Source organism: Cucumis melo, chromosome 7 (genome assembly GCF_025177605.1).
Source record: "Cucumis melo cultivar AY chromosome 7, USDA_Cmelo_AY_1.0, whole genome shotgun sequence".
Lineage (NCBI taxonomy): Eukaryota > Viridiplantae > Streptophyta > Magnoliopsida > Cucurbitales > Cucurbitaceae > Cucumis > Cucumis melo.
The window spans coordinates 1,031,198-1,058,564 of NC_066863.1; the positions used below are offsets into that span (position 1 = coordinate 1,031,198).

At 28.2% G+C, this 27,367-nt stretch overlaps 1 protein-coding gene across 1 annotated transcript; it reads left to right on the forward strand.

Annotated features, from left to right (window-relative positions):
* Positions 1–20,178: 20,178 nt before the first annotated feature.
* LOC103493721 (ubiquitin carboxyl-terminal hydrolase 18-like) lies at positions 20,179–26,500 on the forward strand. The gene is made up of 11 exons (XM_008454588.3): positions 20,179–20,797; positions 21,832–22,036; positions 22,171–22,259; positions 22,402–22,487; positions 22,586–22,748; positions 22,874–22,997; positions 23,315–23,472; positions 24,039–24,123; positions 24,444–24,656; positions 25,154–25,215; positions 25,447–26,500. The coding sequence occupies exons 1-11, from the start codon at positions 20,508–20,510 to the stop codon at positions 26,120–26,122; spliced, it is 2,151 nt and encodes a 716-aa protein (XP_008452810.2). The 5' UTR covers positions 20,179–20,507; the 3' UTR covers positions 26,123–26,500.
* The last annotated feature ends 867 nt before the right edge of the window (positions 26,501–27,367 follow it).

The following is a 27,367-nucleotide window of genomic DNA, read 5'->3' on the forward strand; positions in this document are numbered from 1 at the left end:
ACTCCACAATCTCATTTTTTGTTATGTTTTTTATTACTTGTTTGATTATCGATAATCTTGATTACATTAAAGGTCTTGAAACAACTCTTAATTGTCTTTTTTAACATAATAATTAATGAGACGAGGGATCAAACATTTGATATTTGTATGGGGTGAAATTTTGTTTATATTTGCTGTTTTTTCGTACTAAATTAGTATGTAGATAATTAATTGTATATGTTTTTTTTAGTAAAACATATATTGATTTATTTTTATTTAAGAAAATGAGGTGATTTTGTCATCTACATTTAATTATGTATAATGTATATTTAGTAAATAATTAATGACCTTAGGGAAAATGAATAGACATTGATTTGTTTATTTCTTGTAATTATCATTATTCATTTGTGTTTTGATATTTTACCATTTAGTGTGTATTTGGAAGTAATTTTGGAAATGTTAGAATTATATATTTTTTTTATGCTTAAAATTGTTCTTGTTATACAAAATTAAATTAATCTTTTATCGATCTTTATATCTTTATATGTAATTTCCATATCATTGAAACGGTTCTTTTATAAAAAATAAAAATAACAAAAGTAAATAATATATAACATTATCGCCGCTTAAACCACATTCAACTATTCAATTGAATATTTTCTTTTGCTTCATTGATTTAAATAATTTACATCAAATAATACAAGCAATTTAAAAAGAATAAATTTATTCTCAGTTAATTGTTCTTTCTAATTACAATGTTTAGTCACCAAGAAACCATATCATCCAAATATCTCGAGTACATGATTAATATGACATTTGGACTCATTCTCGAAAAGTGTATTAACATTTTTCACATCTCAATCTTTGTTAGACCGATCCATTAAAAGAAAAAAAAATAAAAGAAGAGTTAATTAACAAATACAAACCATTTGAACTATATTTAAAAACATTTTGTCTGAACGATGAATTTGAATAATTTAATTCCAATAACATGGCTGAGTCTAAAAATGATCCATAAAAAAATACAAACAATTATGATTCGAGGAAGAACGGGAGGTTAGGCTATCGTTGTCAAACCCTTTAATCTAATAATTAGTAGATATTAAATGAAAAATTAAGATATTATAATTATTAAGAAGTTAAAATAATGTTAGATTAGGTGGCCAATAATGGTTGTTTGATGGAAACATATATACTCGCCTTTCAAGGAAAGGGTGATTCATATTTTAGAGGATGCCTTTTTCTTAGTGGATAATAAACATGATTTTTATTTTCTATTATATATTTTGTTTTTTCAAATCGATGGGTTGCCAAACATGTTCTAGATTCCCGAATTTGTGGTGGGGGGCGGCTTGGGTGTTTTGCTTTATAAACAATAACCCATTTTATGTTTTTTTTTTCTTTCCTTTTCTAAAATATTCAAATTATGATCTTTTTTATAAAAAAAAAAATTATATTCATAACTACAAGTATTTGGAGTCAACTTTACACATTCATTTCTTCAACTAATTTCATGTATTAAGTTGGTTCCTTTTTTTTTTTTTTTCTTTGGTCAAAGATTAGGATCCATTTGATGACATAATTTTTTTTTTTCGTTTTTTCTAATATCGTAAATGCAAGCATTCATGTTTTTTCGTATATCATTTTTTTATAAAGTTTCGTGTTGATTAGAGTAAGGGATGTTGAGAATCTCACGTTATAAAAAATAAAGGAATTACTTATACTTAATATGAGATAGATTTGATTACTCCTCTTAAGATCTCAATTTTTTTTATTGTATCGAATATCGTTTTGGGCTTTACGTGGTCTGATACTGTATTTGATAATATGTGGTTCGTTTTCAAAACAAATTGTTATTGATAGGAATAACTTGTCTGTCTTGTATTAAGTGTGTCTCTTTGGTTTTTTCAGTGTGGGATTTTCAAGAAGAGAGATGTTCTTATAAAAATACGATTATTTTCATTGGCAAGAGACCAATTAATTGCCTACGGACCTACTTCTCCAGTATTTTCTTTTTTAATTTCTTCTTCAAGCTAATATGTGCAATAATTACTTGGACATCAAAATGTGGTGTTAAAGTATGGTGTCAATCCTTACCACACTCCGATACCTAAGTAAATACTTGTTGTGGCTAACTCTGTCTTTTGTAATAAAAAGTAATAAAAGAGAATTGAGATGAAAGGAGTGTGTTTATAACTCAACTTTCAAAAGCTAAAAAAATCAATAATGTTAATTAAAAACTTATTTATGTAATTATATTATAGTTTTAAATTAAGATTTCAAGGAACAAGAAACCAGAAAATATTTTTTTCAATTTAAAAAAAAAACAAATAAACCGTAAACCAAGACATATTTATTTTCGTTCACTTAAATTAGAAAATGAAAACAAAAACAAAAACAAAAACTAGAAACATTATCAAACAAACCGTTCTTTGATGGAGTTTTACGGTACTTATTTTGATGTATTGTTATGTTTAAGATGTTTTAACTATATTTTATGATAATATTACATGAGTTTTATGCGGTTAGCTCAACTAATGAATGTTTAATAATGTGAACTATTTTTTGTTTGATGGTTTAGTGGTAAAAAAGAACCCTGAATTTAGTTTTAAAAAATGTGAGAATGAATGAGTTCAATCAACCGTTTCCATCTACCTATGTTTAACATTGTATAAGTTTTCTTGCACCTCGAATGTTTTATATAGGACTAAACAACTTGTTTTGTGATATTATTCGACCGTAATATACTGTTTAAACGAAAAAACTAACTTTGAAATGGTTTAGTATGAATACATAATTATTGATAGTGATAAATAGTTGAGTCGTATAGTTGTTTAGTATACAGTTATGAAAATTAAAATTTAGGTGTAGAGTTATTTAACTTTGTAACCGTAAATCTCCATTTTTTATTTGTTAAATTGTGAATTTTTTTTATACAATTAGAAGAATGTTAGAATTTAGTCTTTATAATTTTATAAAACAACATTCTTAAATAGTCACATTGATAAAAAAAAAAAAACTATTTATGACAATTTTATCAAACTATATATAGACTCTTTATAAAGTTTTGTACAATTCTATAAACTAAATTACTGTTAGAATTATAAAGTCTAAATTCTCAAAACTATAGGACCAACTCTATAACTTACAAACTTTTATTATTGTTGTTATTATTCATTTCTTCTTTCTTATATATACGATTTACGACTGATATTCAATAAATATTTTTATGATGAACTAGTTTTTGTGTTTTTTTGCCAAATTGTAGGGGAAAGATACGTACATGTCACATGTGAAAGCGACAATTGCTTGTATGAGCATTAAAATATTTTCAACTATAAGATGACGCGTGAAATTTCGATTAAATTATTTTTTGGATAGATTAAATTTTGTTTAAATCATAGGTAAAAAGTTTGTTTATTTTATATTACTATAAGAAAGAGGGAAAAACCACATTCATCTTAATCGATCTCAATTTAAATTTGTTTGGTGGTTTAAAATAATTACTGCAAATGATAAGTTTTATTATAAAATATTTACAAAATATAGATATATCGATGATAGACACTAGTAGAATTCTATCGATGTTTGTAACATCCTGAGTTTAGGAGGAGACATAAATGAATCGATATCACATCTGAGTGAGAGGGATAATGAAGACACGAAAGTAAGATTAAAAAATGCTTAAGAGAATTAAAAGTTAATATCTATATCAACAAAGTGTACTTCTATTTTCGATGACTCAATCGTAGATACTCCAAGATTAAGCGTTATCACAACGTCTACAAATGAGAACGAAACTTGGGAAAACGTTATAAAATATACATATATATAAAAAAAATTAATAATTAGTTTTTTCCGATTTTGAAAAAACTACTCTATACAAATTTTAAAAACCAACAAATTAAAATAATAATAATAATTTGTTTTAAATTATTTTATAATCAATTTCTCTAAATATTAAAAATGTTAATATTTTTCTAAAACAAAGTCGAAGTCGCCAAATGTGTTTGATTGGGTATTTTCAATAAGAAAATACTTTGATAATATTGGGAAATATTTCCCAATAATTTCCAAACTAAAAAAATTGTTCATGAATGATATATACAGGAAAAGAGACAAAAATAAACAACCATCGACCATCTACGTGTATGATTAGATTAAAAGACAACTAAAAGCAATCATAAAACACAGAGAATAAATTATTAAACTTCACAATATTATAATATTGGGTATTGCTTAAAATAGGAATAAAATAAAGTACTAGAAATTTAAATAATTCAATTGGAAAGATATATATATATATATATATATATATTTATATATAACTATAAATAATTTATGTTCATTTGGGTAATGGATCTATGAATTAATGCAATTAGTTGGAGAGACATGGGTATGACTTATAAGAGAAAGTTGCCCCAGTGGTCTGTTTTATATATATATAAAGTAGAAATAAGTGATATAGTTGTTATTTGTTTGTACAGCTCAGCATCCCATCTTTGTATTTTTATTTTTCTTTCGAAACCCGCTGAGCAATTTCGTCACGTGATGGTTGCTGACTCAGCCATAAGCATTATTTTGATTGCCACGTAGTTTCGTGGGTCCGCCATATACATTTCATTGTCTTTACTCTCAAACGTTCGCTTCTCCATGCAAATTCCAAGGCCACCGAATGACATTCTTTTTAGTATTTGCTATTTCTTTAAACGATGACTAGGGGGGAAAATATATGGTAAATTACAAAATTCACTCAAAAATAAATAAATAAATAAATATATATATATATATATATATATATATATATATATATAATATTAGCAAATTTCATTATTTAGTTTAAACTAACTGGGAATGAATTTGCAAGTCGATAAAACCCAACGAATCAATTTTCCATCTTCAAGGAAAACATACTGATTCCCTATTTTGTTCAATTCTCTTTTAGAGGCTTCGACTCTCACGTAAGTTTCTTGTTTTGCCAATTCAAAAATCGACGAAGGTTTTTATTAATAAATCGATAGTCAAAGTCATTCTATTTCGGAGACAACTGCTCAATCAAAAGTCCTTATTTCTAAATTTTCATAAGATCTCTTTAGAATTTTTTTCGAAGTTTGTTGAATAATTTTTACGGATTCCATCTTCTCTACAGGTTTGATATTCAAATAATTAAGTTTCTATCATTTATCATCCCTTTCTATATAATTACGATAAGTTTAAATAAATAATTACAACTACCACCATATTTTAGTAGTGATTTCTGCGAATTGTCTGATGAAATTTATATTTAATTTGCATCAATTTTTCAACTATAATTTCATCCCCAACTATCTCTAATGGGTTCCAAATTTTTTTTTAATATTCTAATTTGCAATTAAAGACTAAAATGCATAAAGATCCGTTACTACAATTTTGCTCTTTGTGAAATGTAACCCATAATTACTTGGTTGCGTATAGCACTTCTTATTTAGTAAGTGAGGAAAAAATTTGGATATTAGGAGTATTATAATATTTAATATATTAAGAAGTTGGATTTGTTGTTTTAACGTACATCATGTAAATTTAGTTTAATATTCAAAAGTACATTTGAGATAAAATATATCTATTATAATTCTAGATTATTATAGTTTGAATTACGATAGTTCGTATTTAATATGTAAATTATTTTAATTTTAACCATAATATTATGATTTAGTTGATAAAATTATCTTGGTTTGATAAATAAATAATAAATACGATTTCAATAAATAAAATAATAAATGTAAATAAAAAAATTTAGGTTCTAAATTAATGTTTACTAAATTTAATTTGATACTTTTAAATAGTGTTTACTTAAACAATAAATGATTATTATAGCCTTAGATAGACTTTAATAAATTGACTAAAGTAGTCACCAAATTCGTTCTTCGTATTTATCGACCTTTTTTCTAAAAAGAAAACCAAACTAAACTACTAATGAAAAAGAAAAACATACATTTAAGTTTTAATCCAAATATCTATATTCTATTACTTTAAGAAAAATAATTGCATTTTACTTTAGTTCCCTTTCTTAAAATTAGATGAAAAAGGTTGTTATTTAATTGAGATGGTGAAAGTTGTTCTACGGACACTATCCCTAATTCGCGGATTAATTAATCAAATGACATCTAAAAAAAATGATTATTTAGTAATGAATTGAGGAGTAAAATATAGGAAAATAATTATTTAATTACAATCAACGTGATTCCGTCCCCTCTTCTCTTCACTTGGTTCCATGAATGGGAAAACCCATCGGCTAGGCAACACTCGGCCAATCAAATTTTACTTGGGAAAGGGTAAAAATGTAAATTAGAAATAAAAAAAAGAAAAGGAAAAACAAAATGGGTGTGTGTGTTTGTTTAACAGCCAATGAACAAAATTTGTCTTCACGTTACGTCATTAAAATAATGGAAAACGCTGAATTGGATTGTGGTTTTATAGGCATACACGACGGCCAAGAAAAAAAGTCACCATTTTAAATAAATAAAGATAAAATAAAATATTGTTTTAGAATTTTGGGTTAAAATTCTATTTTGATTATTCCTATAATTTGAAGTTAATTTAAGGTGTGATTCGAACTAATAGTTAGAGTAGTAACTTTAGAAAAAAGATTTAGTTAGGTACGTCAACAAATTCTTAAGATAAATTTTCAATCGTTGTGTTTGATAATAGAAATGATTTTAAAACTATAAATTTACTGAAAGGTATTTTGGGTATTTTAAAAACTATATGAAATAAGATTGTGATTTCTGGTTGATTGCTTTTTCACTATCACTAAAGAGATGATGCTTCAAAAATCACTTTATTTAAGTTGTCAAACACCATAGGCTCAAGGTGATTTTGGTTATGTCAAAATCACGACCAAACACTCTTACTTTTAGTTCTATCGATTATTATAATAATTTTAGTTCTAATAATTTCATTAAATTTTAAATCTAGCTTTCAAAGGTTAACTTTTTTTCAAAATCGATCAATTTAATGCAATAAAATAAAATATGTTAACATGTTTTCAAATTTTAAACTACAAATTCTCTAAATAATAATAATAATAATAAATTATATTATAGAAAAATTTATTATAAATGATAAAATTACTTAAAATATTTAGTATATATATAATTTATATTCTATCCACCGTAGACATTGAGTGATATTGATGAATATCTCAATATTTATTATTATACCGAAATAAATCTATATTTTCTAAAGTTATTTATTAAAAATATATATACGAAAATTGAATTGATTATAAAAAATTATCTTTTTCAAGTTAAATTTATATGCTAAAAGGTATGGACTAAAATTGAATACATTGACAATTTTTTAACCCCAGTTCCTAATTAATTAATTTGATGGTTTTTAAATATCTTATGAGGAAGGGTTCTAATTGAATTTGTGTACTCTTGGATTTGCTTTTGCATGTAAGAATATGCACAATATCCTAATTAAAAATTAAAAATAAAATCAATTTGTTTTTTTTTCCACTTGATTTTATTGTTTTAAATTTAAAAATACTGATTTCCTTTTTATTTTAATTTACTTAGTATGAGTGGGTTTGGAATAATGGTGGTTATTAAATCACACCAATAAATTAAATGAACAAACACTATACTATGTTCTCAGATGACGGGAAATTCCACAACAAGAGATAGTGGATTTCGATATACGTTATTCTTATTGTTCATCGTACTTTAGGAAGAAAAATCTTCGGTACAGGTTCTTCGTTAATGATAGCAAAATGACTTATATGGTAGTTACGAATTAGTCTATGAAATGCGATGTTTATTCAAATTTGGATTCGAACTTTTTTTTCTTTAGTACTCTTCTCTCGTAAAGATTATCTTTCTTGTATGAATCGTTCATGTTCCATTTAATCCATAAAATAGAATTTTGCGATTCATTCTAAAAATTGGATTACATTGATTTTAAATCATGAATTTTTGTGTTGTTACTGCATTAATTACTATTCCAAACGTCTATGAATTTTAAAGACATTTTCTTTTTTAATTTCTCAACATTAATGTCATTATATCAAAACGATAGTTTAATTAAACTTAGTTTCATAATGTTTTAGTCTTTTAATTTCAAACTTTGTAATAATTTAGTTTTTTACTTTAAAATTTGTAACAATGGAGTCCTATCATATAAACAACAATCAAACTTAATTAAATAATTTTCTTACATAGTTCAATAAATTAACTAGAATGAACTAAAGATGCACAAAGAATATAGTACAAGAATTAAATTGTTACATAATTAAATAACAAAAGAAAATAGACTCAATAATTATTTCTAAAAAGACTATATATTTCTACGAATTAAACTTCAAACTAAAATCATTTTAAGTTAAACTTTTAAAAATTACATCTCTCTACTTTTAAAAATTACAATATCATCATTGACTTTTTATAAAGACTTCAAAACTACTTTTCAGAATTTCAAAAATTGAATGGTAATAGTGTTTCAATTTTTATTTCAAATATATAAAATCTGAAAAAAAAAATGAAAAATTTATGATATCGAAATATAATTGAGCAATAATATCATAAACGCGTACATTATATACTTTTAATTAAAAGGGAAAAAAACGAGAGAAAGTTAAAAAATGGTACTTAGGGATTAGAGCCCACGAAGTTGATGATTTGCTTTCCATAAGGGCACCGCCGCACCGGAGCGGAGAAGCGAATTATGTTGGGAAGTGGGTCCCCCGAGGTCCTGGCTTTCAGGGGCCTAACGGCACCTTTTCTTTACCTCGGACGCCTACCTAATACTCAACAACAACAAAAACATTAATATCAAACTATATATATATATATATATACAACTTCATTGTCTAAAATATAATGCCCTTTTTTCTTTATAGTATCTTTTCTCTTAAAAAAAAACATTAGTTCATGGGATATATATTTGCTTTATTGTAATTTAAAATTTTAAAATAGAACGTTGATCGATGTTTGAATAGGTGAAAAATCGTGAGATGATATTTTTTTTCATGGGACTAATTATGTTGTTTTTGAAAAGTAATACATCTCCTTACAAAAAGAGATATTTGGAAAATCTGTAAACATGTTGTGTTGTAAAACAATATATCTTGAGTTGATTCTTCCAGTGTCGTAAGCCTACACCACTACAAATATGCAAGAGAGTAACCGTATTTTAACAATATGCGTTTTATGGTTCAGAACATTTTAAAATAAGTAATACTTCCTAATAAGATGTTGTTAGATTGACGCTTATATTACTTTAGTAAATAACTTACGTTTTTTGTTTCGTTTTTGTACACATTCTAGCATTAATGCAACTTTGTTGGATTTTTAGAACACGATGAACTATTAGACGATGGATTTAACTCTAGCCAAAGTCGAAGTAAATCATTCGACAGTGACATTGATCTTGATTAGTACAATCACTTGCGAGGATTGATCGGAGATTAAACCTCGAAGCTAAGTTCGTAATAATAATAATTTTTTATGTAGAGGAGCATTTTTTTTTTTAACATTTAATATATAGGTGATTTTTATTTATAAGTGGTTTGAGATGAGCCATGGAGCAAACTGGCTTTATGGCAAACGTAGGGCCTATTTATTTAGATGAAGGTCGTATGGTCAATCAAAAAGGAAGTACGTGGGACACTTACTTTTCACACATTCATCATTTCATCTAATATTTTATTTTCTAATTATACTAATTCTTTATAAAATAAAAAAATAATTATATTATGATTGATATGAGCCAAACAAAAGTTGATCAATGCCATAACACTTTCCTTGGATGGTCTTCCTTGCAGTCATGAGATGTATTCAAAGGTAGACACCATTTTGGATTCCTCTTAATTTTGAAAGAATATAATTTCCCCGTTCATACCAAAGATGTTAGATTATATTTCTGGTATCACTTCAACAAACCTAAATTAATACAATGTTTAATGATTTAGAAACATACCACATGAACATAGCTTACTTATGATATGGATACTTACTCCTTCTTTTGGAGTCAAAGGTTCAAATTCTTACACCTCTATCATGAAAGAAATTAACCGATACTTAAAGTAGAGTAGTCTATAATTCCATTTTAATTACAGTAACACAAAGTATTAGAATGATTTAAACAAATAATTAATCTAAATGAGATTAAGATGAAACCATATAAACAAAAGACAAAATAAAAGTATCATTTAATATAAAAATAAAGAGAGATAGATATACAGTAATCCTTAAAAACTCCTATATATGGAGAAAGAGATTGTGAGTGAAAGAATAGTAAGTAATAATCTATGATGGTCCCATCCAATCCCCTTGGAAATGAAAAGAAGGGGAATTAGAAGTACAAGTTGGAAGAAAGAGGTCCATAGACAAAGACACAATCCCCAAACTAGGGGAATATAGATTATTTGGACAATTATGTCATGACACAAGACAACTCCATGACAAAATCATTTTTATTTTTTGTTTTAATTATTATTATTATTTTTTGAAAAAAAAAAAAAAAGCCTCACCTTAGATTCACCCATCTATTTCTTCCTTTATTACTTTGAACATTTTGTTGGATTCTTGTGGGACTTCTCAAACAAAGGTTCTTGGCCTTTTGCTGCATGCACAAGTAATTTTGGTTGTGTTGAGCTTACAAAAATTTGGCCTTGAGAAAATACTTGTTGAGATTGATATATACTCATAGAGAGAGAGAGAGGTTGTTTCATTCTCCTCCTTTTATGTTCTAATTTATTTGATACATGTTAATAACTTTTTCTATAATCTTATTTAAAATATCAACGTATATTATAAAATAAATAGTAAGTTGTAAATATAACGATTAGATTCAAAATATGTGTAAATATAACATAATATAAAAAAATAAAGATATGACAAAATTTAGATTAAAATCTTAAAGTCTATCAAAGATTATTATTCTATCACTTACAGACGTGTATTAGTGATAAATCACTAATAGAAGTTAATTGGCAATAAGTCTACTGCTAATAGATTTTGTATAATACTTGCAAATCTTTAAAACTTTGATATATGCCTAGATCACGTTTACCCTGGTTGAAAACCTAATAGATCACTTGAAATTATATATATATATAAAAAAAAAACTAGGTCCCGTTTGATTGTTTTTGGAATTATTTATTTGTGTTGTGCAATTGTATAGACAGAGAAGGCTCACATCCATATATGTAAATAAATAACGCAATCTGATAGATGAGTTGTGGGTGCTCCCTCCGATTACGTTTGAGAATTTACATCATATCATTATCGTTATGACTGTCATTAATTGTTGTTATTCTTACTGTTGAAGAATTTTCAATTTTGACATATTTATTAATACCATTATCGTTTGATCTTTGAAGGTAGAGATAAATCGTATTACAACAATAGTAAAATTTATTAAAAAAAAACCTTAATTTTAAGATTGCATGGTAAAAAAAAAAATGAATCTAACTACGTACATGATTGTTTCAAACTCGTTACTATTGTTCCATCAATAAAATTTCGTTAAGAACACGTGAATTTCGATTAGGGTTATTATTCTTGAAAGTTCTCCTCAGTGCAATTACGAAATTACCCATCACTTATTTGTGCAAGCCCACGGTTCATTGCAATTGATGTGCGGAGGTAAAACTAAACCATGGGCTTTATCTACCATAATCCATCTTCAAATTGGACTAAAATAATGAAAATATTGAAAAGAATATTTTATTTAAGTATATTAATAACATATATAGTGAGAGAAAAAATGATTTTAATGTGCTCTTATAAAGAGAAGTATCATAGTTCTTTCTTTTATTGGTAAAATAATCATATACAGTTAAGTTCAATTATAATTGAAACTAATATTAATTTTCATTTTCTAATATTAGTATAATTCATTTTTCGATTAGGAAAAAATTATTTAAAAACGAGAGAGAGAGAGAGAGAGAGAGAGAGAGAGAGAGAGAGAGAGAAAGAAAAGAAGGGGTTCTTATGATTGGATGAGTGTTATGAGCTGTCCGGTAATAATATTGACACATTCACTTTATGTGCGTAGGAGAAGGAGACGGAGACGGGTCCCCTTCCCCACATATTATTTTGTATAAACACCACTTGTTACTAAAAATGCATAAATTATATTAACTCACACAGCAATTAATAATAACAACGTTAATTACTCCCAAATAAATAAATAAAGCCTACGGAAAGAACACGATGAATCGAAAAATCGAGTCGACCAATCAAATCGAAGTCGGTCGGTCAAAAAACGAAAGAGGTTGGTCATGGTAGATTTCGAAAAATTTCAAATTGAGAATTTTCAAAAAGTATTTATAAGTGTTAACCAACTCGACAAAAGAAAACTGACTAATCAATGTTGAGGTCGGTTTGAACATTTACTAAACCGACTATGCTCGATTTGGGACTGGTTTTGTTAAAAAATCAACTTCGATCGTAACTTTTACGTTGTATGCATGCTGAACTAAAGTTCCTCGTAACTTTTACGCTCGTTATACAATAAATATAGTATATATATATAATTTAAATTGAATAAATACTATTAGTTGATCGAGTGATAAATTAGTCTTTTAACATTTTTTAGACTATATGTTCAAGCTCCCCACGATTTTACGTTTGTTTATTCAAATTATTTTTACTTAATTATAAACCTTGTCAACCAAATTTATTGATCTATCATTTTAAATAAATAAATAACAAAGTTAAAAATTGTCGTAAAATCAACGTAGGTTGGTGTTGGACAGTCAACATAGTTTGATTTTCTCATATTAGATAATATATAATTAAATTTGTTTCTACCCATAATTTTAAGTTTTTAAGTCCATGAATGATTTAAGACCTTACTTACGGATTTAAAAAAAAAAAAAAAAAAAAAAACCACTTAGATCTAAATATTAAAAAAACGTTAAATGTAATTGTCTTCGAATTATGATTTGTTTTTATTTTGCTTTTAGAATTTAAAAAGCATTTAATTGGTCTTTAACTTGTGTGTTTTTAATCCAATTATCTTTCAACAAACAAAAATACAAATATTACTTAAAAAAAATCCTTATCATCCAAAATATGTAAATAAAAATTAAATTAAAAAAATCTCAAAGATAATTTTAATTTTTTACTATATTTGAAAATAACTTTCATCCAACGTTTTAGCGTTGAAATTTTTACTTAATTAATTATTTATTTAAGTATACGAACTACATAATTTTTTTTATTATTATTATTTTTATTTCTAAAGGAAACATATATATAGATTAAGAATATATATCGTAACCCAACATTTAGGATTCAGCCCCTCCTGCCTCTCAAATTATATTCATATATTTTCTTTTGGGTGCTTTGCTTACTGATTAGGTGAGGTAAGTGGGATTTTATTTTAATTAATTAACAACAGCAATAATAATTATAATAACAATAACACAAATTAATTAATTGTTGTTTATTATATATTATTATTATTATTATTGTTATTATTTGTGCTTTTAAACAAAAGCTTCTGTGGTTTGTGTAAACTTTACTTGGCAACTAACTTTATAAACGTACGATGGGTGCTTGTTGTGACTCGTGTGCGGCATGTGTTTTGCAGAAAAGTACTTTTGAGGGAGAGAAGGAAAAAAAAAAGAAAAGTGATTGTTGCAATAAAACAAAATAAAAGGTTTCGAAGGTGTAGTTTTGTGGCAATTAGTAGCTGGCATTAATAATAATTATAAATTTACAAGTATAAGAACAATAATAATTTTTGTTTTTTTTTTTTTTCCTTTTTAAGGTTTGGTCCTTTGTTCTTAAACAATTGACGTACCATTGCCACTATGAATTAATAAAAAAAAATATACAAAATAATAATTAGAAAAACATATTTGTTTATCTTTTCATATAATAATACATAAAAAAAACAAATAACATAAGAGAATTTAAAAAAAATAGAAAAAAAAATTACTTACACTTTGTAGATTAAAATTTGATTTTCTATAAAGTGTAAATATTTTATTTTTATAATTTCTCATAATTCCCACGTAAGTTAGATTTTCAAATATATAGCAAAAAAAAAAAAAAAACTATCGACAAGCTATAATAAAATTATTAAATTTTCTATAGCTTATTTGAGTTTTTTTTTTTTTATAACGCGAGAATGGGATAAATGTGTTGTCTTGAGACATATGTACAATAAATGGGATAGTCATATTTCAACGTTTGGAAGTTAACATTAACGATGTACATTTGTATATTTATAATAAAAATATCCATTTTATTTTTTTTTTACTCTGAGTTTTTTTCTTCACCTTGTTTTAATCATACATTTTAATGCTCAAATTTAGAATGTGTATTTTCAAACAATTTTAGAATTAGCCTGTGTAGTCAACTATTTTGTTGATTATTTAAGTACATATATAATGCATCTTATTTATAAATTGTTTAAAATATATCTAACATATTGAATTTTGTTGGAGGAAAACCGATCTTTTTTATTGTTGAATTTCGAGATTAATTATCGTTTAGTCATTATGTTACAAAATGTTACTACTTTATCATTGAGTTTAGTTTTCAATTGGTACACGTGTTCTATAATTTCACATTTTTATTTTAGTCGTTGTAGCAATACTTATAGACCAAATAGAAACTACATAAATCACCAAAATATTTTTCTTATAAACAAAACAATGAACTAACCATCTCTGTTAATGAAGGTATAATTTAGTGGATGGGACACTGATTGTATTACATTTCTAGGAGAGTGAGTATAATTCACCAATTAACTTATATGTACTAACGAAACAATGAACTAAAAAATTAGATTGCAATTCTAAAAGAGAGAATTAAAGTTAGAAGGGGAAACCAATGATATGAGGCCAAGGCCCATTTTAAGTCAGCTAAATGACAAGTTTGTGGGCCGTTCTTCCGCTTGCTTTAAACCTTGAAACTTCACTAAATCATATGGGCTTCGGCCCTCTTTCCTACTTGAGAGGAACTGTTTGATAATCTGTTTCTTTCTTTCTTTCTTTCTTTCTTTCTTTCTTTTTTTTTTCCTTTTTGCATATTTTAATCAATTTTGTTAAATTTTTTATATTTGAAATCTGTTTCCATTTTTAAAAAATGCACTCATATGTTTGTGCCATCAAAATTGATTAGTAAATTTTACGAAAACACATAATAGGTATGTAATCGGGTTTTTTGTCTTGAAATAGGGATCGTGATCCCTTACCTCTAGAATGAAAGATTATTATAACGAATTAAACTCACTTAAACTATACAAGTTTGATAACCAAATGGATTTTTTTTACTAAATTTATTTGTGCTTCTTTTGATAATCGGTTTAGTCTTCTTTAGGAGTGGAAGTACGGTTTGGTTAGGTTTCGAATTCGGTTTTGGTATTTCTGAAAATTAAACAATAATTTGTTTCGGTTTGATTGTAAATTCGATTTTATTCTTTAAATTAAAAGCAAATCGATTTTAAATTCGATTTTACTCTTTTTTAATATATATATATATAAAAAAAAAAAACATATATAGTAGTTAAAAACAACTCGATTTGGTTTTAATTGTCTTCAAATTTCTTTAAATCGAGTTGAACTGCATTTTCGATTTCATTGAGATTTCAGTTCGGTTTCAAGAAATGATTCGGTTTTACAGTTTTTGAATAGTCACCCTTAGTCTTCTTTCCTTTATTTTTTGTTCAAATAACAAACATTATGTTTGATAGTTTTAAAATTTTATGTATATTTTAAAAAGTTAAAAAGAAAATATGTTTGATAGGATGAAAAGTATTTGAGAACGTTTTTTTAGTTTACAATGTTTTTTTTTTCTTTTGTTATAAAAGTGAAATAAACCAATATTTGAATTTATATCCTATCAAGCACACGTGCCCATAAAAAAAATGGAAAAATTACCATTTTAGCTCCTAGATTTTGACGATTATGTCTTTGATCCTTAAATTTTAAAATAAATATTTTTAATCCAAAGTTTACAAAAATAGAATCATTTAATCCTCGAGTTTTCAAAATGTTAATTTATAAGATTTAAAAAATACGTTTAAAAAATCCATCAAATAACTTTAAATTTTTTATTTTAAATAATTATATGACATTTTAAATTAGGACAATAACTTCTTTATAACACGAAGTTAAACTTGAAACCATCACTCCAAAGTATAAATGTGGAGGCACTCTAAAATAAATTTGTGGATGAAAAAAAAAGGAAGAAGAAGAAGAAAGATTAAAGTCAACGTTGATGTTGACTAAAATAAGATATTTTGTTTATTCATTTTTTATTAATATCAAATAAATAAGCATATATTATTATTATTAGGTGAGTGTTGCAACAGTTTGGGAAAATTAAATTACGTTGTCTCTTGAACAGAGCCAACAACTGCCAGCCAACACCAACAAGTACACTCTAATTTAATTTTATCCCAAGTCAATGCATTATATAATCCTACAAACCTCTAATTTTCATAGGAAAAAGTGACTTTTTTTTTTATTGGGAAATTATTTAAATACACTAGAAAAAATAACAATAAAGTTTAGTTACATTACAAATATTCGAAGGTTAGAAATTTAAATATCCAACTAAACGTTTAATTCAAAGATAAAAGAAAAAGAATTTAATAATCTAATAACTATAACGATTTTGGTACGCGACTAAGAATATGTTTGAATTTGGCCGTGGAGAAAAATAATTATAAAAAATGCTTTAAATGGAAATTAATTTTGAACATAGTAAACTAAGAACTAGTAATTTTTGATAAATTGAAAAATAGTCAAATTCACCTAATGACATTAAGATTCTCCTCTATCACTTTTTTCTCACTAAAAATTAATTTTGAACTGGCTTAAATTCGCAAAATTTTAAAACATAGAGACAAATAGGGGCAATAATGGTCGGTTCTGTTTAATTTGAGGAGTCAAATCGAACCAAACAGATTTATTTGTCAAATCAAACTAACTTGAATTGTACTTGTGATGTTTGGTTCGATTCTAAATTTAATTTTGTTTCTTTAAATTATAAGTGGTTCGATTTTTAATTCGATTTTATCCTTTTCTAAAATATAAAAATATAGTAGTTAAAAATGGTGCTGTTTAGTTTCAAATCTCTTTAAACGATCAAAATTAAATAGGAAAGGATATTTTGCCTTTTTATTTTCAATGCAATGTCGTCAAATTGTCAATTAAGAAAACGTATGATTTACCTTCAAGGTTGGAAAAGTATAACCTCGAAGACCAGAAACCTCCAAGATTAGAGATCATTGACTTGACTATGACTGTCATTCTCATGCGTCAAAGACCAATCACATTCACACACGTGGAGGACTTTATTTTTAAATTATTTATTTGAAAAGGGAAAAAAAAAAAGACTTTGGTGACTCAATGCTGAACTAATTAATGCCAAAAGTTTGGTGTTATAAAATTGGTCACTAGACCAGCATGGGTGAGAACTTAAGGATGTGCATTAAAAGATGAAAGCGATAAATTTTAAAAAATCAATCAAATTGCGTACGTGTGTTTATATATATATATATATATATATATATATATATATATGTGACTTGATATTTAGAGTGAAATAATTTAATTAAGTGAAAAAATATTAAATTAAGTTTCAGGACGATAGTAGTTTGATCTTTCAACCTATTTCATGAGACGACTATCGAAGGTTTTTATAAGTTTTTGGTAATTTTTCAAATTTTTAACTTTTATCTTAGTTTTGTTTCTAACTGATTATACCTGGTTAAAGATAGTTCATTTGGTAGTGATATCTGTTCACTGTAATTTGTTTTTTCAAGCATTTTTTCAAAATTTTTAATGGACTATTGATTTCATATATATTTTTTAAAATAATACTTATTTATTTAATATGAGTATAACAATAACAAATTGGTCGATTTTCTCTATGGTAAATTTAGTTACAAAAGTTGGTGTCATCGATCTTAATATGTTATGAATTGAAAAGCGAGATCTCGTCGTAACTTTGTACCAAGGGTATTAAAAAATTCAATAACCCAAAAAACTCGATCATTGATTTGAGTTGGGTTATTAACTGGGTTGAGTTGTGTTAAAAAAATGAAAATATTACGAGTTTGGATGGTTTGTGGGTTCACTAGAAACAACCCAAAGTTATTATTAATTTTAAAATATACTTTTTCTACCTATGATGTTATTATATATACATATATTTATCCTAATTTTACGAGTTTTTTTTATAGATAATTTATCATCCAACAACTCATAAAACTAGTATTTTAGATTTTGAAAAAATAACTTTTCATGATGTAACATGAGATTGAGTTGTTGATCTTAACCTAGTATATGATAATAATTAAATCAAATTATTACAAGCTAATATTTTGCTTAATTTTATGATAAAAACTTAAATAAGTGATCCGACTAACTCGAACCAACCCAAGTCAAAAACATTCATGGTTTGGTTGAGTTTATTATTCAATAAAGATTATTTCCAACTCGAACAATTAAATTTAATCTAAAAAAATGTTCGAAACCAACCCATGTCCAACCCTAAACATCGTTACACTACACATATCCAATCGTCAAGGAAAAGTTTTACTGCCACGTGCGAATCTTAAAAGCCTTCTAAGTGAAATTTAAATAAAGCAATCAAATCTCAAAAGGATTCTTTATCCAAATTCCTAAAGTAATAATGAAGAAAGAATAAAAAATTATGTAAAACGCTATGAAGTTTGTAGTATGTCTTTATTATTTATCACCAAGCAAGCATTTAAAAATAGTATATACCTATTAATTAAAATAACATATCAAATATTAACGTGCTTAATATTAAATGGATAATCTTTTTTAAAATAATGCTTTTTAAATAATTGTACCACTTCAATATTTATACCTAAAATAAATTACCATTAATTAAAAAAACAATTTATCATATATAAATTATATTTTTTCTATTACCAATAATACAAAAGGTGAATTTTTACTAATTTACTCGTAACAATTTTATTTCCAAACAATGAACTAAATTAATGATTTTAATCTTTTACCCACATATATATTTTATTAAAACAAAAGTTTAACTTTCTCTAAATTATATGAATTAATTTTTTAGTCTAATCATTTAAAAATGTAATACATCTATGTTAACAAAATAATAAATCTATTCCATTTTTTTAAAACTGATATATATCGAAAAAGTTATGTTTTTTAATATAATAAAATAATTTATTTTGTTTATAAATACACGGTTATATGACTAATTATATATTATATTTATAATTTTTTCAAAAAAAATTCTTAGTAAAATTTTTAACAACTGAATTACGAAAATTCACATTTTGTAAAGATGAATAAGTGGGCTTATAGAAGAAAGACGGTATAAATATTTTGAAATAAGCTATAGTTACAGAAAAAGTTACATTTTTAACAAATTCATACCAATTTTCATAATCTTTTGAACTTTCATGTAACAAGTTTATAGACGGAATTAACCATTTGTCTAATATATTCAAATCAATTGCTTCTTGAGTGAACGGGTTTCCTATGATTCCAACAAACAAAGTAAATAGGGATAACATAAACATCGTAAATAGCATAGTATTATCTGATTCATCGGGATAATAAAAAGTATTTTTAGTACTAAAATAGGGACTACTAACAAAAGGGCGCATAATTTTTGTTACCGTACTATTAATTTGAGACAGGAACATTCTAACCGGTGATAAAAATCGAGACATAGTCTAAATAACTAATTAATAAGTCATAAATTCAATCCATAGCCGTGCTCAGATATCCACAAATATATATATATATATATATATATATATATATATAAAGAAAAATAAAACCACAATACACTTAAATAACAGTTGAATTGAGCTAAGCCTATTTAAACCTATCGCAATTTATCATCGAGATAATGCAAAATTTTACCCTATTTCAAACAACATTATCATTTAAAATAAAATATTGGAATATTAAATTTGATATTTAAGGAACTATTAAAAAAATATAGCTTTTACCAATATTTTAGTTTGAAAATAATAATTAGAAACTTTAAGCCGAAAGGAGTGAGAAAAAGAAGAGATTTATAAGAAAAGAGAGGAAAAAAGTAATCGAGTGAAAAGGAAATTGAGAAACTTCTACATAAAAAAAATAAAAATAAAAATTAAATATTAAAAATTAAAAATTATTGTTTATTTGAGTTCCAAAATAATTGTAAAATTAACCCTAAAAATAGAATCCAATTCGGAAGAGAGAATTGTGAAGAAAAATAAAGGCTGTCCCCATCGTAAAATCGCAGTTTCATCATCAAATTACCGATAGAGAGAGAAGTAGGACAGAAACAGCCGCCTAATTTGTACGCACTCACCGTCTCGTCTTTCTCGGTTCGATGATTTGGTCTTTGAAACAGTCCCAATAATCTCTTGTTCTTCATGATCTTAATTGTTTATTGCTTTTCTCTCATTGGGTTTGTACTTAATTTCAAAATCCTTCAGTTCTGTTGCTAAATTCATCGATGAAAAGCAATAGGATTACCCACAAATCTTTGATCAACAACACTGGGACTGCTTAGATGCACGTCTCTGGAGTAACCTTGGATCTCAATTGGTTCCTGCAATTGATTTTAACTCTCTTTTTTATCATCTTTGGGTTGCTGTATTTGGTGAAGAATACGGCCTCTAAATACTTTGAGGTCGACGCCAATTTTGAGGCTTCGAGTGGAGGAGCAACGGCAGGAAGAAGCGACGGCACCGACTGTAACTCAATGTCCGGCGGCGGCGGTTCCATGGCCGATGCTGTATGTGTCGTTTGTGGTAATTTAGGGTCGAAGAAGTGCTCGCGGTGTAAGGCTGTTCGATATTGGTAAGTGGTAATCCTTTTAGTTTCCAAATTTACATCATTTGCATTTGGCTATTCATGTGGAGTTAATAATTTACCTTTTATTATCCGTTTTAATAGTAATCAAATTACGCAACAGCAACCCTTTTTCGGCAATAATTGTTACTTGATCGACTTTTTTCCCCTTCTCATCAGTTTGCTTTTTCTTCTCTTTATATGGTAACAAACAATGCACTTGATCTGTTCATTATATGGATATTTATAAATATAAACATATATATTGAACTTTTCAATATTATAATAATTTATAATTTCGTTGTTTGTTTCCGAACCATCTGTGTAATTTAAGGGCTTGAATTGACTTTAAATGATTGATTACATATAGCAATTTGATCACCCACAATCATCTTTTGACTTTTGTAGTATTAGGTCAACGAAGACAAGTTCAAGCTGGCCTCAAGAATATAACTTGTGCTGTTGTGCGTGGAGTGTGAACTATGGTGTATTTTTTACGAATTTTTCCATGTAGTTTATTAACTGATCTGCTCTGGGGCGTTAGGGACGAGAATTGAATGAGTAATTTAGCATTTTACATTCATAGAAATCTTTATTATAAGGCGTTCCTTTTCCTCTTTGTAGTTGTTTATAAAGCTTGTGATGGAAGTGTTGGAAAACTGAAATTATAGGGATTTTCTTTTTTTAGTTTTGCTCTGTGCTGATCTCTATACCAGCTATATATAGGTATTGGTTATGCTCTGAAGTTAAACAAGAGAGGCTTTGTTTTTAACGATTTCATCTATCTATGAGGATGGAGTGTCTTTTATTTTAATCTGTTGACTAATAAATAATTTCATTATCTACTTGACATTGTTTCTAGTAACCAAAAGTATTGTCTTGTTTTTATTCGTGAAGATCGAAGCTTTATTAACTGGGCATTCGTTGTCTTACACTTCAACTGCTTCTATATTTGTTATTCTCATTTGCTTGTAGATTTTATATTTGTTATGATGTAAATGTATTTTGATGTTTTTTTCTTCTTCAAATTGTTTATTGTTTAGTTCACCAACATGTCAAGAAATTCATTGGAAAGCTGGCCACAAGACAAAGTGCAAGGATTTTCAAGCACGTAGGAATACAGATGATTGTGAAACTCCGAATACCCACAGGGATTCCAAGGCTTCTACTATAGGGAGCAAAAATTTTTCGGCAATTTCATTGGTACCTTCTTGTAGAGCCTCTAAGCCTATCAAGCAACCAAAAGATGTATGTTCTCTTCATATTCCCCCCTAAATTGATGATGTCCCCCCCCCCCCCCCCCCCCCCCCTTTCCCACTTTGAGGAAGATTGTCATTGATATCATACCTAATAAAGTTTATCTTTGTGTTTGGATGAATTAGATTCTTTTTCCCTATGATGAATTTGTGGACCTCTTTTACTGGGATAAGCAGTATTTTCATCCTTGTGGACTCTTAAATTGTGGCAATAGGTCAGTATTCACTTATTTCTAACAATTATCAATTATGCCATTCATGAATTACTTTCAAGTGTCAATCACTTGGTGTTAGATTCTGGTGTATCGCACTCTACTCATAGAAGAGGGAAAACCCAACTCTTCCTATTTCTTGCAGTTGCTTTGCCAATGTGGTTCTACAGTGTCTGTCCTTCACCAGACCACTTTTTGCCTTCCTTTTGGAAAAAGGACACAGAAATGAATGTAAATACCATTTGAACCTTTTGCTTTTCTCCCTCCTTCTACATCTGGGCTTTAATTCTTCCTTACGTCTCCATAATTTATCATCCTCTTTTATTCAGGTGTACGTGATGATTGGTGTTTCTTTTGTGAATTTCAAACACATGTTGAAAGAGCTAGTCAAAGTGCTCAACCCTTTTCACCCAATAATATTATCCTTCGGTTGCCTAATATTGGTGGGAATCTTGGTTATGGAAGGCAGGAAGATGCACATGAGTTCATGAGGTATCTGTCTTGCTTTTCTTTTTGTAATTTGAAATATTATCTTACTGACCATGTAGGGAAAACATCAACTCTTGTTTCTATTACGAAATTGTTCATTTATCTAATGGCTTACTTCTGTATTACAGGTTTGCCATTGATAGAATGCAACTTGCGTGCCTTGATGAATTTGGTGGAGAAAAAGCTGTTCGTGCTCATTCCCGAGAGACAACCATCATACAGCACATTTTTGGTGGCCAACTTCAGTCCCAAGTAATGCATTTGAGCGGCTCTCCCATTCTAGGATCACTTTGAACCTTTTTTTCCCACCCCTTTTCTTATTGACTGCATTTTTTGAAGTAGAATTAATTGATCTTTTGAACCTAGACATGTTTAAAATTGTAATACAGTATGTGTTGGGATGGTCCCACCATCTGCCATGTGGCCAAATATCTTTTTCACCCTGATCTTTGCTAGAAGTTTCATGTTATGCTTTTCTGTCTTTTGAGTGTTTATATCTAGGGAATTCAATTTCTTGTATTTAGTGTCGCTGAGTGTGACTGATGGGGTTTTGGATCTTGATATTTCAGGTGATATGTACAAATTGCAACAATGTCTCCAACCAGCATGAAAATATGATGGATTTGACTGTTGAAATTCATGGTGATGCTACATCATTGGAGGAGTGCCTCGATCAATTCACGAAAATAGAGTGGCTGCATGGTGATAACAAGTACAAATGTGATGGGTATGCGACCGTTCTCTCCCTATATGTGTGTGTGGTTGCGGGTCCTTGGGAAATTTAGTAATTTGTTCATTATTTTGCCCGCTGCTCTATTTTTCTGCTAGGTTCAATATGCCATCACATTTAGTTTGAATATCTTAGAATTAAAAATGCCTTCATTTGGAAGGTGGCTCTGTAACTTTGTTCACAGCTGTTGTCTAGGAGGTATTTGATGGCTTGTGTAGGGTGATTTACTACTTACCTTAAAAAACTATTTCCCTGAATGTGATGGCTGCTTTTTCTTTTAGGCTTCAATAGCCTTTTTCCTGGTTTCCGATTTTCAATATGAAGTTTGCATTTTAAGTTAGATCTTAATATAATATACTCGTCTAGCTCACAAATCCAAGGGCGAAGGAAGATGCACAGTATATTTATTTTGTAGTTGTGCGACAAAGATCAATATTTTTAGGTCACAAGAGGAGGATCTAGACTGTGAATTGAGTTTTGTTATCGAATCATTTATTTCGTCATTATTTTTTATGCCATCCATACTATGCTCTTATTTGATATGTATACTCTGGTGTTCGTAGGTGCAATGATTATGTGAAGGCATCAAAACGTCTTACGATTAAACAGGCTCCTAATATTCTTACAATTGCCTTAAAGAGATTTCAGGTTGGATCCCTTCTGTCATGTTTGCTTTGGTGATTAAGCAAATATACCTCTATATTACTATCTATTATTAACAAAAACAATACAAATGCAAATTACGGCACATACGTTGCCTTTTCCTAGTTATTGTTTTCTTTTGCTCTTCATATATGATTTATCTTGACAAGGAAAATGTAGTATAACGTACATCGTGATTGGGTAGTTAATCTACATAATAGTTGAATTGTCTTTGTGATCACTATTAATTTTGAATAATGAAGAAAGATAGTCTTGTGTTTTATTTTTTCCCTTCCCTTAAAGTTTCTGTTGGAAAACTTTTGCAGAGTGGGAGGTTTGGGAAGCTTAACAAGAAAGTAACGTTTCCAGAGACTTTAGACCTTAGTCCTTATATGAGTGAAGCCGGAGATCGTATGGATGTGTACAGGCTTTATGCCGTCGTTGTTCATGTTGATATGCTGAATGCTTCATTTTTCGGTCACTATATCTGCTACATTAAGGATTTCTCTGGAAATTGGTACAGGATTGATGATTGTAAGGTTGGTCCCTTTCTCTCCTTCCACTCACAGATTGACAGACAGATTAAATGCCTGTCTTCACTGCACAAATATTCATGCTCCTGTATATATATTCTGTTGTGCACATAAATGTGTAGCCTTTCAAGAATATATCTTCATGCATATTATGGTTGTTCATACTGTGGTTATTACAATGACTATATTTATAATTTGATTACATTGTTGCCAACATACTCCATGTTTGGCAATCTATTGTGGTTTCAGTTCAAAATGCACATACCTTTACTTGAAAGAATTCATGGTTAATTTGTAGACTGTTGGTAAATTATCGCACCTGTTTAATTTTTGCTGGTAGATGACCGACAATTCTGACCTAGATTCGTGCAAGAATATATCTTCATGCGTGATATGGTTGTTGTTATTCAGTGTAATGCATGGGCTTTGATATCAGTTCTTTTGTATCATTTGACGTCACATTGTAATGTATTTTTACTTTCATGGCTGCTGCTTTCTTTCAGGTTTTTAAGGTTGATTTGGAAGAGGTACTATCTCAGGGAGCGTACATGATTTTGTACTCCAGGTACTTTTCCCTCTTCAGGAGTTTATTTATTGTTACTTTCGCTGAATTCCACAATTGGAAGACGTGGATGATTTTGTTCTTCTTGGGGTTGGCGCTTGCCAATCCACCCTTAGTTCTTTTTGCGAGTAATATAGTCCGTTGTTTCTTATACTCCCTTGAACATTTTTATTCGTCATATTCTTGATGGAGTGGACGACGTGCCTGAAAAACCTACTTGCTTATTCTTTGTAGGGTTCGCCCACGATCTTCAAGTCTTCAAACTATTGAATCTATGGGGAACAAGCAGCTCCAGAAAGAGAAAGTAGAAGTGGATTCTTGCACAAATGAACGAGTTGAAAGCAATAAACAAGGACTTGTGGATCGCATTTGTTCGTCTAGCTCTGAGTCAACTGATGGCTGTATGCACGGTGATAATTTTACTGGGTCCCCTGACATTCAAACAGAACCTGAGAGATTGTATTATGAAGATGTTAATGGAGATGCACACGAGTCATCTACATCAAGCGATACTTCTGTTTGCACTCGCAAGGCAGCATTCGGAGTTGCTTCGGAAGCTGTAAGGGATGATAATGTCAGGGATACAGATGTGCATGATGTCGGAATTAGTTCATCTTTTCCTAAAGATTTTGGAAATGATTCTCAATTATTGTTGAACTACAAACCTTTGATAATAACTCCAGTAGATACAAAAACAGCAAGTGTAAATGGTCATTGTCATTCAGCCGTTTCAATGGAGGTTTCTTACTGCAATGAGGACGTTTCAGTGAACAATCTCAGAGTTGCAAGAGACGATTCAGAAGATACAGATATGATTAGTTGTGAGACGAGTTCTCTTGCCCAAGACGCCAATAATGTTCGTGTCAATGGACACATACATGGAGATGAAACCCCACACATCTGCTGCTGAAACGCACAAGATGAATTCAGGATCACCCTGTCTCAGCTATAAGTTTGAAGATGAGGAACGAACCTAGTGGAGTTGACGAGTGATGTTTCGTCGTTGAGTTGAGATTGTCTAGTCGCCCCTCGTGCCCATTCATAGATCAACCAGTCATATCCTTGAAACGAGGTTTGAGCTGGTAATTTTTTTTTTCTTTCTTTTTTGTTCTGAGGTTTCAGTATTAGCATAGAAGACCTCGGTGTTGATTAGAAATTGTGAAAATCCGTAATCATTAAAGTATAAAAATATTTGGTTCCCGCTACTCTTTATGCAATAGGGGGATGAGGGTGTGATTACAGATTCATCTGGATAACTTGTTTTATAATTCAATAGAGATTAGGTTCATAGTTTCTTCTAACATAAATTAAAAACTGATATCTAAATGTTGACCTTAAGTGTTACTGATGCATTCATTATAAATTCTAATGAGAATGAGCTTCTTTTTTCTTTGTGCCCCTGTGATACCCTTGCCATATTGTTTGTGCCGTGTTAGACAAATGTACTAGAATCTATGGTCTCGAGAAAATTAGAATTTAGTCTATGATCGTAGAAGTTAGAATTTAATCTCGTAAACTGTGCTTAATTCTAGTTATATTTTAATTATAACTCATAGGGGTAGATTTTGATTCTAATGACTAAATTTGCAATGGATTCACCCAAAACTCCCACAATCATATATATTCTTTTAATTTATAGACCCGAATTCTATTATGGTTTTTTAAGGTGTCTCGTTTTGGCACATGAACTATTTGAACAATCGTCGTTTTGATTGGAGTTTTGTACAACTAAGAAAAGGGGTTTCATGGTAAAAAACATGCAAAAGAAAAAAAAAAATCTTCAAAATGACAAATTAACTATACTTGATTTTGTCATTTTTTTAATAGGAAAGATCCATTAGGATATAAATTGAACTATCACGATATTTGATAACTATTTGAATTTCTTTTTCTTTTTTGAAATAAACTTGTCTACTTAAACCGAAAAACACAAGCCATATTTAGAAAATTTATTTAACATTTCGTTTTTGTTTTGATTTTAGGGTTTAAACATTCATCCTTTCAAAAATTTAGAAAAGAAAGACCCGTTGTTACTATTCGGGTTTTTAGTTGACTTGTTTGCATATATAATAAAATAAACTTATGGAGTTTTTAGACACTTGTAATAAGATTGGAATATAAAAATTCATGTTTTAATGAGTGTTTTGAATTCAAA